This window comes from Diabrotica virgifera, chromosome 5 (assembly GCF_917563875.1).
Source record: "Diabrotica virgifera virgifera chromosome 5, PGI_DIABVI_V3a".
NCBI lineage: Eukaryota > Metazoa > Arthropoda > Insecta > Coleoptera > Chrysomelidae > Diabrotica > Diabrotica virgifera.
In genome coordinates, this window is record NC_065447.1 from 203,072,123 (window position 1) to 203,085,911 (window position 13,789).

At 30.2% G+C, this 13,789-nt stretch overlaps 1 protein-coding gene across 5 annotated transcripts in view; it reads left to right on the plus strand.

Moving 5' to 3' along the window:
• LOC114324193 (uncharacterized) overlaps nucleotides 1-13,789 on the plus strand; it is a 208,811-nt gene that overhangs the window by 133,499 nt on the left and 61,523 nt on the right. For all 5 annotated transcript variants that reach the window (XM_028271956.2, XM_028271954.2, XM_028271958.2 and 2 more), the window contains one exon: nucleotides 12,062-12,158. In XM_028271956.2, coding sequence (XP_028127757.1) covers nucleotides 12,062-12,158 — 97 coding nt within the window. The remainder of the gene's footprint in view (nucleotides 1-12,061; nucleotides 12,159-13,789) is intronic.

Sequence of the window (13,789 nt, forward strand, 5' to 3'; positions counted from 1 at the left end):
AGAGAGAGATTTCTGATTAATATTGTAACGGTCATGATTAGTTGATTTGTATTTTTTCGATTTCTTTTTGGCTGGTTTTTGGTTAATAATTGATGAGGACTGAGGTGGAAGCATTGAGTCAGGAATTGGAGGTGGAGTAGTAGTGGTTGATAGACACTGAAGTGAGTCGAAGTTACTTTCATTAGAACGTGGTCTTTTTTCGCTAATTTTTTGATTATTCAGCTCAAGATAGGAGGAAGGTGTAGGTATTTTTTCGGATGATAAGTTAGATTAGAAGAATGTTAAATGCTTGGAAATCGCATCGAAGCCATTAACACAGTCATCATCTTTGGAGACACATGAAGATACAGTGATTATGCGTATTGATCTAATTCTTGATTACACTATAAGATAATAATTTTTTTCTCATTAAGAAAAAATTTTATGGTTATTGCTATTATTTTGTTAGTAAATACTTACCACTACAATTTAAAAGCAATAGAATTTATAATTTTCTTCTATTCTATTTTTTATTTGTATTTTCGCACTAAATTGTGTATTTCTCTAAATGAATGTAAAATACTTTATCAATAAAGCAGTATTCTTGCTTGTCATCGATAGACTTCAAATATTGACTCAAATGCCGTAAGTTTCCGGTTTCAATTGTCAACCCTTTTGGCTTTCTCACGCCTGTTTTTGTGTACATACTTTACTTTTCGACCATGGTAGAGATTGTTTAATATTCGTATCTTATGTCAATATTTTTATTTTTGGGTAATTGCCTCTACGGGTTATGCCGCACTGTGTCAAACGTATTGATATAATTAAGAAAATTAACAACTTAATTATTTAACAATCTTGGCATTGTTGTTTTAAGAAATTCTTCTCCCAAATACGTCATATAATAATTGACCGTGTATACTTTAGGATATAGTAAACTGTTTTATAAATATATTGTGTGATTATAATATTACCAATACCCATTCGATAAAAAAATTAAATAAATTATTGGTCACTTTGTTTGGGTTCGCACGTTTAATAAAAGTTTTTTTTATCTTCCAATGAATTGTTATTGTTAAATATTTATTATAACCAATATTCCTAAGTAATCTAGGAAAAATAAATTGTTGAATTGTCAGGATAAAGTTTATTTTACTGAACTGTAAATAGGTTACTGGTACTTAGCAATATCAAAATACGCTAAATTTTAGTATTGAGTTCTATGTGAATCTGTACAGAAAGGGTTTTTTTTTTTTAATTTTACATTAGTTTATTGCGATTTGCATAAAAAGTTTTGTTATAGTAATATGTAAAAAACAAAATAGGCAAAGGATTAGACGTCATTATTTACTTATAAACAATATTAGGCCTGGATCCCGCGTACCAAAAACAAGTTGATTAATAGCAAGCCGAGAATTTGTTAATAGCTTAACGGTGTCTAGTCGGACAAACTTTGATGTATGGGAACATTGGAACAGGGGAAGTTTTAATTGTGGAACAGTTTAAAAATATGGAACGTCAGATTACGAAAACGTCCCATGTATTTTGTCGGACAGAACATCCAATTATTGATTTGTTACCCTTTCATTAAACCCTCATGCAAAAATCAGACTGCTATTACTAACCAACATGATTCCTTTGACATGTCATTTGACATGTTCTTCGTGTTCCACTCATTAAAATGCCCAGTTGGTGATAAACACCAGTTTCATTTTTGCATGAGAGATCTGTCCGACAAAATACATGAAACGTTTTCGTAGTCTGACGTTCCAAATTGTTAACCTGTTCCACAATTAAAACTTCCCCTGTTCCAGTATTCCCATACATCACAGTTTGTCCGACTAGACACCGTTAAGCTATTAAGAAATTTTCAGCTTGCTATTAATCAACTTTTTTTGGTACGCGGGATCCAGGACTATATACCGATAAATTATAAGGAGATTAAAGAGGTAAGTTATAAGACCATTGTACTGAAAAAGTACAGATATCTTTTAAAATGCGAGTTTCTAAATTTATTTTGTTAATTTGTTGCTTTGTTATTATAGACCAAGAGGCAGCGCTGAAAAATCTCTTTGAATTTACTAAAGCTAGATTTTTCACAGTTGATTACTGTGAGTGTGTAGAGAAACATACTGCGGTCGGTCAAGCGAAACGAAGAACAGGGGTTAGTGAGAGGGTATCAAAGTTGCTTTCCTACGAAGGTAATTATTTCCATTTACTAAGGCTGAAAATCAGTACACACATTCTAAATTCAATATAAATAAAAGTTATTATAGTCGGTCAGCTGTATGACGGGACAGAGCCGGTCGGTCGGCTTTACTTGAAATTTTCACAGAAGGTAGGGAATAGTCCAAGGATCATTTTATGTATCATGCCGCTATCATACGCTAAAACCTTGGGGGTGGGAATTTTTATTACATTTTAATCATGTAATTCGATGTAAAAATTGATTCTAAGAAAAAAATGTTTTTTACATTTTCTTCGTAAAATTAATATTTTTCGAGTTATTCGCGCCTGAAAATAACAGTTTTTCGACGAAAAAATCGACTTTTTTAGAGGGTTTTTTGAGAATACCTTGAAAAATATACATTTAATCAAAAAAAACTGTAGATATTGAAATTGTATCTTTTATGTTGTTCTGAAGCTATTTTCTTGTGGCATTTTTACAATTTTAACTATTTAATGGGAAATAAGCCACAATATTATTAAAAAAATGATTTTTATTACATGATTTAAAAATAAAACAGATCACATGCTATGATTTTTTTGTGACGGATATTCTTGAGTTATGGTTGATTTCAAGTAATCGAATGAACTATCTTTCAGTAAAGTCGTCCCAGGAACGCAACTCATAAATATTGGCAAACATCATTTTAAAGTCTTCTACTTTAAAATGTATCATATGTATCTGAATTGCCGATATAAATGAGTCAAATTAAATAAATTATTAGAAGAATTTTTTTACTAAGCAACAACATTTTTGCTTATGTTAGTAGTATTTTGTATTTTGACAACGGCACCCGATTTGGGCGTCGAAACGTTAATAAAAATCATTTTTTTAATAATATTGTGGCTTATTTCCCATTAAATAGTTAAAATTGTATCTTTTAGTAACACAAACCAAATTCTTTTCCTACAATATCTTTAAGACCAATACAAACCGAGATACGGCATGTTAAAGGTTAGCTTTTTTCGTCAAATGCATAATTTGAAATATTCAAAGCCAAATAATGGGAAAAATTTGCATTTTTTCGAGGAAAACTTAAATAATATTTTTTCAAGTATACAATTAGACCTTTCAAAAAAATAATAAAAAGTTTCTAGCATGAACATTAAGCGACTTATAATCAAAAAAATATCGGTACCTGCTTGCTACGAAAAAATCTGTGAAAACAACCCCCTAACTACCTTTCTAATTCAAAATTGGTCTTTACCTTTCTGTAGTTCCTTTTATATTTATATTATAAATACACCCAAAGGAGTTTGATCTATTTAAATGCCTAATTTTGGAAAAATTTGAGTTTAAAGAAAAATTTATTTTTTGCAATTTGGTATTTTTCACCTTTAACTTCAAAATATCTCCGAAAATACTGAAGATACGAAAAAAATTATAACCTACTAAATTGTAGCTTTTTTAATGACTAAAATTACCCTTTACATAGATTTTTATTACAGTGAATAGTTAGCCAGATATAGCTGTTTAAAACCTCTATTTACCAGACAACACCCCCTTATTCGAGCCCTTTAAACCCGCCCCAATTAAAAACTAAGGGATCTTACGGAATTTAGTTTACACAGTCTTATAGCTCTTTAAAAATCCTACAAAATCATTTTTGAAGAAACTTTTTATCGCCAAAAATATATAGAATATTTTTCGAGGTATTCTCAAAAAACCCTCTAAAAAAGTCGATTTTTTCATCTAAAAACTGTTATTTTCAAGCGCGAATAACTAGAAAAATTATGTTACTAATTACGTAATTAGTTTTACGAAGTAAATATAAAAACCATTTTTTTCTTAGAAACAGTTTTTCCATCGAATTACATGGTTGAAATGTAATAAAAAATTCCCACCCCCGAGATGGGGTGGCAACCACCCTCAAGGTTTTAGCGTATGATAGCGGCATGATATAGAAAATGATCCTTGGAGTATTCCTTACCTTCCGTAAAAATTTTAAGTCAATCCATGCTGGACGAAAAAATGGCGAGCCAAAATGCTTCATTTCATCAATCGACTATTGGGGCCGACCGACCGTCTCTGTCCCGTCGTACAGCTGACCGACTATAATAACTTTTATTTATATTTAATTTAGAATGTGTGTACTGATTTACAATCTTAGTAAATGGAAATAATTACCTTCGTAGGAAAGCAACTTTGATACCCCTCTCAGTAACCCCTGTTCTACGTTTCGCTTGACCGACGGCAGTATGTTTCTCTACACACTCACAGTAATCAACTGTAAAAAATCTAGCTTTAGTAAATTCAAATAGATTTTTTAGCGCTGCCTCTCCGTCTATTACAATTATCCATGCAACGATATACACCATGCAACATACACCAAATTTATCGAGGGCACCTTAACAAAAACTTTTTTCTCATTCACACAAAATGACAAACTTTTAATCTGTTTAACATAACAAACGAATAGATACAAACAACTTATCCTTTCATAAATATATTTAATTATTATACAGGGCGATTCAACAAAATTAAAAGAAGAAAACTATGGCATTTCACGTGGTGTCCGATTACTTTTGCAGGTAAATATAGTAAGTGAAACTTCTTGAAAGTTTTCTAGGTGAATATTATTTGTGATATTGTTCCCCATTCTTACTCAAAATTAATGTTTTTTGTGAATTTTTAGAAAAGTTTTTAATAATTTTTAAAAATTCGACTTTTGAAATGTTTTTGCAATAATTAAATCAACAAATTAACAAAAATAGTTTTAGAAACTCACATTGTCATTTTAAAAGATTTTCTAAGCTTTTCAGTAAAATTGTGCCACTTTTCCATATAATGTACAAGTCTTCGCCTTTAAATGTTAATATTAAATAGCGATCTGACATTGTTTATATTTTATTTATTTGTTTATAATCATTATTTATTATCGTATTGTATATTATATTATATGTAGGTAAAAAATGACGTAATATTTTGCATATTTTGTTTATTACATATTTTATCATTAAAATTTATCAAAAGCAGTTCTTATAGTCCTGTCGCCAGGAGGGGTACAACGACCTCCTTTGGTGAGATGGACTTACCCAAGTTTTTTTATATATTTTGACCGGTAAAACACGAATTTTTTGGGTAACAGTTGATCCGGATGTCCATAAGATTGTTATAAACAAAGAACTTGAGGAATTACATACCAGCGATTTTTCGCAAAACAAAACATGTTTTTGTATTTTTTTGGTCATTGTAAGCAAAAAATGTTTTTACAAGTTTTTTCGTAGGATGCATTGTTTGATAGTTTTCGACATAAACGCGGTTAAACTTTCAAAAAATCGAAAAATTGCAATTTTTGAACCCAAATAACTTTTGATTAAAAATAAAATAGCAATTCTGCTTACCGCGTTTGAAATTTCAAGTCAAATTCTATCGGTTTTGATTATTTTCATTGCTAAATTTTTTTTTTATAGTTAAACAAAGCTATAAACACATAGTGATTGAATGACGTTTCAATGCATTTCACATTTAAAATCGAACGAGTTAGTCCAGACAAATAAGATTTTTCTTGTGACACATCCCCCTCCAGGCCGAAACCAAATTTTTTGAGTAGTATAGACATCTATATTAATAACCTATATGTTTCCTGCAGCCGATTTTGATAATATACATAGTTATAAACAAATAAAAATCAAAAACCGGTAAATTTTCGCTTTTTTCGTCTATTACCAAAACGTTAAGCATTTTAAACAACTTTGAGCGTGAGAAACTCATAAATCGTATAAAAAAACTTCAATATGGCGTTCGCTGAATATGTCTATGCTTATTGGTTGCTTAGAAAATGGCTAAATAAATCATAAATTTTGAGTTTTTATAAATATTCATAACTTATGTAAAAAATAACTTAGAACCTTCTTATTACACGGAATGGCGAGACTTCTGGTGCTTAATACCCTAAATTCGAAAGCAATTGGTCGAATAGTTTAATAGTTATTTATGATATGTGTTAAAAGTAAAATTTTAAGGCACGCATGTGAAAGTTTGCAGAATGAGCGAAGCGAATTCTGCAATTCACATGAGTGCATTAAAAATGTACTTTTTAACACGTATATCACACAATTTTTTCTACAAACGTCTCATATATCAACAATTATAATTTATTCATTCTCAAATAGAGGACAATATCTACAAAAACTTTTACTTGAACTTGACTGACATTCCATTTTTATATTTTTCTTGACATTACATCAAAACTGCTTATACTGTCAATATGTAAATCATAACAACTATAGAATAACATCTTACTGTTATTGTTGTATATTCTAACAAATTTTAATAGTTTTTTTCTACAAACGTGTTAAAAATACAATAATACAGTTTAAATTAAATTTTAAAAAACCTTCTATACCACCTTTTTCAAGTTGCGCAAGTTGTACTATTAATATTAATGTTAATAAATGAAATATAAACATTTTGACGTTTCACAATTTGACGATTCACTTTTAACTGCAGTGCCTTAAAAGTTTTAAAGCACTAGTGCTTTAAAGTAGTATTTTTAACGCTCCTATGGAGTGCTAAAAATTACATTTTTAACACGGTTGTAGAAAAAAGGTATTTAATTTGTTTATCCCAAATTATTTTTTTTGCAACATTATAAATATAATAAATATATGCAATATAATAAATATATGTAATAAGTCAGAAAATGATGAGGTTACAGTAATACTTTTTACAGTTTATGAAAGAAAAACATTTATAGTATTAAGTTAATTTAAAAAAATGACAAAAAATAATTTTAAACAGTGTAAAATATCGATTTTTTGCTTTTTTAATAACAATTAGAATAACTTTTTAACCGTTACCCGTAGAAAAATTATTTTTTCATATTTAGAAAGACTGAATTTTTATACACATTTAGAAAGAAAAATAATAGTCCTAGGAGAATTGGGGACGAAGTTAGCCCCCACTTTTTTAATTCACATGTTCTTGCAAAATAATTTTGCAATATTTAGAATTATTTTTTGTCAGTTTTTATCAATTAAATTAATAGTGTAAATTTTTTTCTTTCCTAAACTATCCAAAGTATTACTGTAACTTCATCATTTTCTGACTTATAGTGTTGCAAAAAAATTAATTTGAGATAAACAAACTAATTAACTTTTAAACTAATTGACCAATTGCTTCATAATTTAGGGTATGATTTAAGCACCAGAAGTCTCAGCATTCTGTGTAATAAGAAGGCTCTAAGTTAATTTTTGCATAAGTTATGAATATTTATATAAACTCAAAATTTATTATTTATTTTGCAATTTTCTAAGCAACCAATAAGGATAGACATATAAAGCGAACGCCATATTGAAGTTTTTTATACGATTTATGAGTTTCTTACTCTTAAAGTTGTTTAAAATGCTTCACTTTTTGGTAATAGACGAAAAAAGCGAAAATGTACCGTTTTTTGATCTTAATTTGTTTATAACTATGTATATCATCAAAATCGGCTGCAGGAAACTAGGTTATTATTATAGATGTCCATACTACTCAAAAAAGTTGGTTTCAGCCTGGAGGGGGTTGTGTCACCAACAGGATATTTTTTTCCTTGTGTATACGTAGATTACGTACATTAAAACGCATGCATTGGTCACGGGAAACACTATGTGTTTATAGCTTAATAAAAAAATTAATTTAATTAGAAGAGGAGGCAAGGATGCTAAATTTGCAGTTACTAAAGCGTTATGGGGACTTATTGGTTTCTAATGATTTAGGTCCTAAAGGTCTTAAAATGATCCTAAAAGACCATTGAAGATTAGGTCCTAAATCAAAAAAGGGAAGTTTTCCATTTTAGTAATTACTTTCCATTTTTTAATTTAATTTTCCATTTCCAATAATCGTTTTTTTTTTCGATTATAGCGCCATCCATCGCCTTTCCATAATTCGAAAAATTGTCTCCAATAAAAGTTACTTATTTTTATGTAAGGAATCCAAATTTGCAATAAAAAATGGGGCCTCTTATTTAAGATCTTAAAGTAGCCCCCATTCCACCCCCATGGAGTGTCGTGTTAGGTGTTATTCGATAGAGTTTTTAAAAATATTGAACACGTATTTCGATCTGACGTTCATTTCGCGAAATATTCGCTTTTTATGTGAAACTTTGTGACTCACCCATTTCCTGACGTCTCGCTCGTCAGGTTTCTAAAATACATATACATACACTGTTCTGCATGTAGTTAACTTACCTTATATTAATCTGACTATTTCACTAAACTGTTTTTAACTGATAAAACGGCATAGCAAAACGGCAAATTTTTAGTGACGGGTTCACGATATTGTCAAAAAAGTTATAAAACAAAAATTAAAAAAAAAATAGGCGCTGATACTTTTACCTTATGTATCTTATGTATATTTATCTGAGGTGCCAAGAAATTGTTCAAAATTTATCAAAACAGTTCCGTAAATTCATTAACAATAAAAAACTCTTAACTTACAACCATTATTTACTGCTAATATTACTTAGCTTGTACATATTACGATTTAGTCTCTATTTACAAAATTATAAAAATAATACTGTTTCATTATTTACATACATGCACAAAGTTGTGTTAATACCACTTTTAAAGTTTACGATACATTCTTCTTGTTTTTTTTTGGTTGCAAAGTTTTCAATGACTTTATTATTAAAATTATTAATACCATTTACAAAATGTTTTTCTGCAGATACCTAAGTCGTTCTTCTTTCATTGTATTTTTAACTAATATTTTAATTCGTTTTAACATCGAAAAACAGCGTTCTGCTTCAGATATTGATATAGGAATGGTAAATAAAATGCTTAGAAGTTAAATAGTTTCTTCCAATGTGCTTCTTAAACCTTCCTCATTTAATAAAACTCATAGCGGAATAGCCCCAGAGGTAGTACCTACTTAATTCGTCTCACTAATACAGTACTTCTAATTCAGTTTTAAACCGAGTTTTGTTTAAAAATTAAAATTGTCTCCATGTTTCATTAAAAAATGATTCGGGGAAACGACGCTTGTAAGCAGAAAACTTCTCCGACATAAATCAATTAGAAGCAACTACATGCCAGGATACGGTAGACCTTTGAAAGATCTGGAACTTTAAATATTATGAACCTTTAAGTCGTTATCTAATTCGGCGCTAAAATTGACCAGTTCCTTAAATATGCCTCTATTTTGTGAATTTTTTTTCGTCGTGACCTCTTTAAGCTAACTCGAAAGCTCCACAAAACCTTATAGAATTTGTAAAGAAAAACCACCAAAAGAGTTTTTTAATATACTAATCTGAATCATTGTCAATTAATAAATTAAACTAATAATCAAAATATTATTTATACTACACCCACGATCATGATGCACTTAAAGTTTAATAATAATATTAATATTATAAATATAAAAGCTTTAGCAGAAAATAGACATAACAAAAGCGACAAGCCAGCACTTAAAGAAACTCAAAATCTTGTGCCAGGCACGAGATTCCCATTTAAAGGTATACTAAATACTCCAATATAGCTCTTTCTCTGTCACTTATATAGGATGCTCGTAAAATCTTTCTCTTTTCAGCCGTGGTAGTACCAATTTTGGCTCAAGATTCTCCAGCCGAATAATCTCCATTGTAAGTGGCAGCGATTGTACTACGCGCACAGTTGCCAGATTTTATATAATTTATGAAGATAAAAAGAAATACACACACAAAATTAACAGACATTAAAAGATTTTAAAAATAAAAATATGCTTCTGCATAGTTAGTAAGGTAGTGCCATGGCTCTATGGCACTACCTCACGGGCCGCCACTGATAGCAACGCTTCGTTTCCTACTGACAAAACTCCTTAACGACGTGAAATCTCAGCGACAAAATTATAACAGATCCGTCACGAAAGTGTCTGGTAATAACAAATAAATAAAGATTATATTTCGTTGATATGGTGCATTAATTGTCTCGTGAAATAGTCTTGTCGAATATCATTCGAGAGAAAATTATTTCCGGCAAAATTTTCTCCTGGTTTCATTCAAGTTCGTTGCCTTTTGGTAATTTTCGCTTATGAAATTTTGACAAAATCACTCGACTGACGTCTCGTGATTTAAGTCAAAATTTAATTCGCGAAAATTGCCAGGCAACAAACTTTCATACCAGTCGAAAATATTGCCGGCAAAATTTTCTCTCTTGTGATATTATATACGACAATTTCGAATTTTTCGATAGGGATAGATTTTTTTTTCGGAGCCGCCTTAACAAACTCCACTGTATTAAGAGCCAATATACAGTGATGAGCGCGCTAATAACCGGCAAAATAGCGCAAAAGATGGAAAATGTATTAAGTTGTGAGATAAAAAGAAATAAAACTACTGGAGGTGGAATTTTATCGGTATTAACTTATAATTTACATTACCATTATGGATAGCTTCCACCTTTATACCTTTAAACGTCAGCTTATTCGTATACAATTTAGAGTTAAACTGCCGACTATTACACAATATGCTTCTACTTCTTCTTCACCTTCTTTGATTAATTGTCAATTTTAGGTTGTCATGGCACAAATAAAACAAAGGTAAAAATTTTGACGTCTAAAATCATTGTAGAAAATAAGTTAATTTTATAATAAAAAATTACTACTAATTAAACTAGTTTTATTTACATTTGCTTCATTGTCTTCAATTGATTTTTACTTTACGCGAAATAAAAAAAAATGTTAATGTCATTTTAACGTCATACGTAGTTGTGAGGAAAGCAAAATATTGGAAATGAATGGATAAAATAATAAATAATTTGAACAATATGTCAAAAATTACATACGACTAGATAATTCAAATCTAGGTAAAATACCAATACAATATTTTGTATAACTTTCTGTAATCAGCTGGGTTCTTCACTTCAAATAACCCGAGGCCACGTTACGGAATCTTGGGAATCTTGTAATGATCTGCAGTTGTCCCAGAGCTAGAAAGGTTTTGCCTTTGTTGTATTTGTCCCATGGCAATTCAAAATTGCCAATTAACCAAAGAACGAGAAGAAGAAGTAGAAGCAGATTGTGTAATGGCAGTTATGTCTGAACGAAAAAAGTTTCCACCTTTGTTGTATTTGTCCGATATCGATATCAACTCTAAATTGTAGGTGAATAAGGGAGTTTTCCTTTATTCCAAGATGATGGACTAACCAAATACCCATGCAGGTAGAGGCCAATAAACCAAAAAAGAAGAAGACATACATAACCATAACCTATTAAAACTAGGTTTGAAAGAACTTCATACGTAGAGCCGAAGTTAATAACCGATAATGCCGATTATGACCGAAGTTAATTAGCTGACGTTTAAAGGTATAAAGCTGGAAAATATCCATAAGGGTAATGTAACTTCTAAGTTAATACCGATAAAATCCCACCTCCAGTAGTTTCATTTCTTTTTATCTCACAACTTAATACATTTTCCATCTTTTGCGCTATTTTGCCGGTTATAAGCGCGCTCATCACTGTATAATAGGGGTACCTTTATAGGGTACAAGGTTTATCTACACGTGATTTTCTGCTTCTTCTCTCGAGTACCTAACTACAAAAACCCTCGCTTGGGCTCCCCTACCATATTATAATAAAATAATTATTTAAAAATATGATAAAGCCGTTACTAATTGAATATCTAGGAAGTAATAAAAAGTGTTAAATATTCGATATATTTAAGCAAGTTTTGCAATATTTTGCAAATTGAACAAACAAAAACATTAAGATAATTTCTTATTTGAACTCTAGTAATATATGAAGCCGGTACTGAACTATAACACATTCTTGATAATACGGCGGTCTCTCCTCCAACAATGAGTAGTTTCTTTTAAAGCCCTATTGATAATATTTGATAAAGTTTAATTGTAATGATCATTAAAGATGTTTCTGATTTTTTCATTGAAATTTTCGTAGATGTGGTTGCCTCGTCAGGATGTATGATAGTGGTGTCCAATCGGTTGCCGTTCGTTCTACAGCGAGATAAGGATGGAGCACTTTTTAGGAAAGCCAGGTGAGTCAATAAAAATTTAACATTATATGCGGCTATCATACGTAGATAGGTATATCAGTTCAGAGAAATAAGGGAAAAAATATCCTTTGGTGACACTACCCCTCCAGGCCGAAACCAAATTTTTGAGTATTTTGGACATCTATAATAATATCCTATATGTTTCCTGCAGCCAATTTTAATGATATACATAGTTAAAAACAAATGAAGATCAAAAAACGGTAAATTTTTGCTTTTTTCGTCTATAACCAAAAAGTTTAGCATTTAAACAAATTTTTGAGTAAGAAACTCATAAATCGTATAAAAACTTCATTGTGGCGGTCGCTGAATATGTCTATCCTTATTGGTTGCGTAGAAAATTGCAAAATAAATAATAAAATTTGAGTTTTTATAAATATTCATAACTTATGTAAAAATTAACTTACCTTCTTCTTCTTCTGAACCTTCTTATTACACGGAATGCTTAGACTTCTGGTGTTTATTAAATCATACTCTAAATTTCAAAGCAATTGGTCAAATAGTTTAAAAGTTATTTAATTTGTTTATCCCAAGTTAATTTTTTTTGCAACACAATAAACCAGAAAATGATGAAGTTACAACACTACTTTGAATAGTTTATGAAAGAAGAAGATTTACACTATTAATTTAATTTAAAAAAAATGACAAAAATAATTCTAAATATTGCAAAATTATTTTGCAAGAACATGTGAATTAAAAAAGGGGGGGGGGTCTAACTTCGTCCCTAATTGTCCTAGGACAATTGTTTTTCTTTCCAAATGTGATGAAAATTCAGTTTTTCTAAATACGAAAAAAATAATTTTTCTACATGTGACGGTTAAAAAGTTATTCTAATTGTTTATAAGTAAGCAAAAAATCAACATGATTTTGCAAAATAATTTTACACTGTTTAAAATTACTTTCTTCTACGACCGTGCAAAAATGTCTACTTTCGCGCACGCATTTTAGTTTAGAAAGTTTTACTTTTCCGCACGCGTGTTACTTTTCCGCACGCGTTTTACTTTTCCGCACGTGTTTTACTTTTCCGCACGCGTTTTACTTTTCCGCACGCGTTTTACTTTTCCGCACGCGTGTTAATTTAGATATGTTAATATGGCCTTAAAGTAATTATAATACATGCAATAAACTAATGTTTAGATATTATTTAGTAATTTATTTCAAATATATCTTATTGTGTTTATGTTTTAATGAAATTAACGCGAGAATTCGATGAAATAAAATAATTTTGAAATATTCGAAAGTCAAATCAGTAGAAACTAACAGTGGTTTTGAATCGTCGTCATGGAAACCAAGATCGTCGTCATGCTAACCAATTATGCTGAAACTTTGGTTTTGACAACCTTGTCAACGAATTAATTTGTGTATGTATTTTCATATTAATTAAATTAATTGACTAAGATTTGGTCATTTTTTAAAGACTCGTAGAAAAAATATTGTGCCTAACGCTTGCAGAAAGTCTCTTTTCCGCACTCGACTGCTTGCCGAACTCCCGCTTCGCGTCGTTCGGCAAACTGCAGTCGCGTGCGGAAAAGTATGATTTTGCACTTGTTAGGAAAATAACTATTTGTCATTTTTTTTTAATTAAGTTAATAGTATAAATGTTCATCTCTCACAAA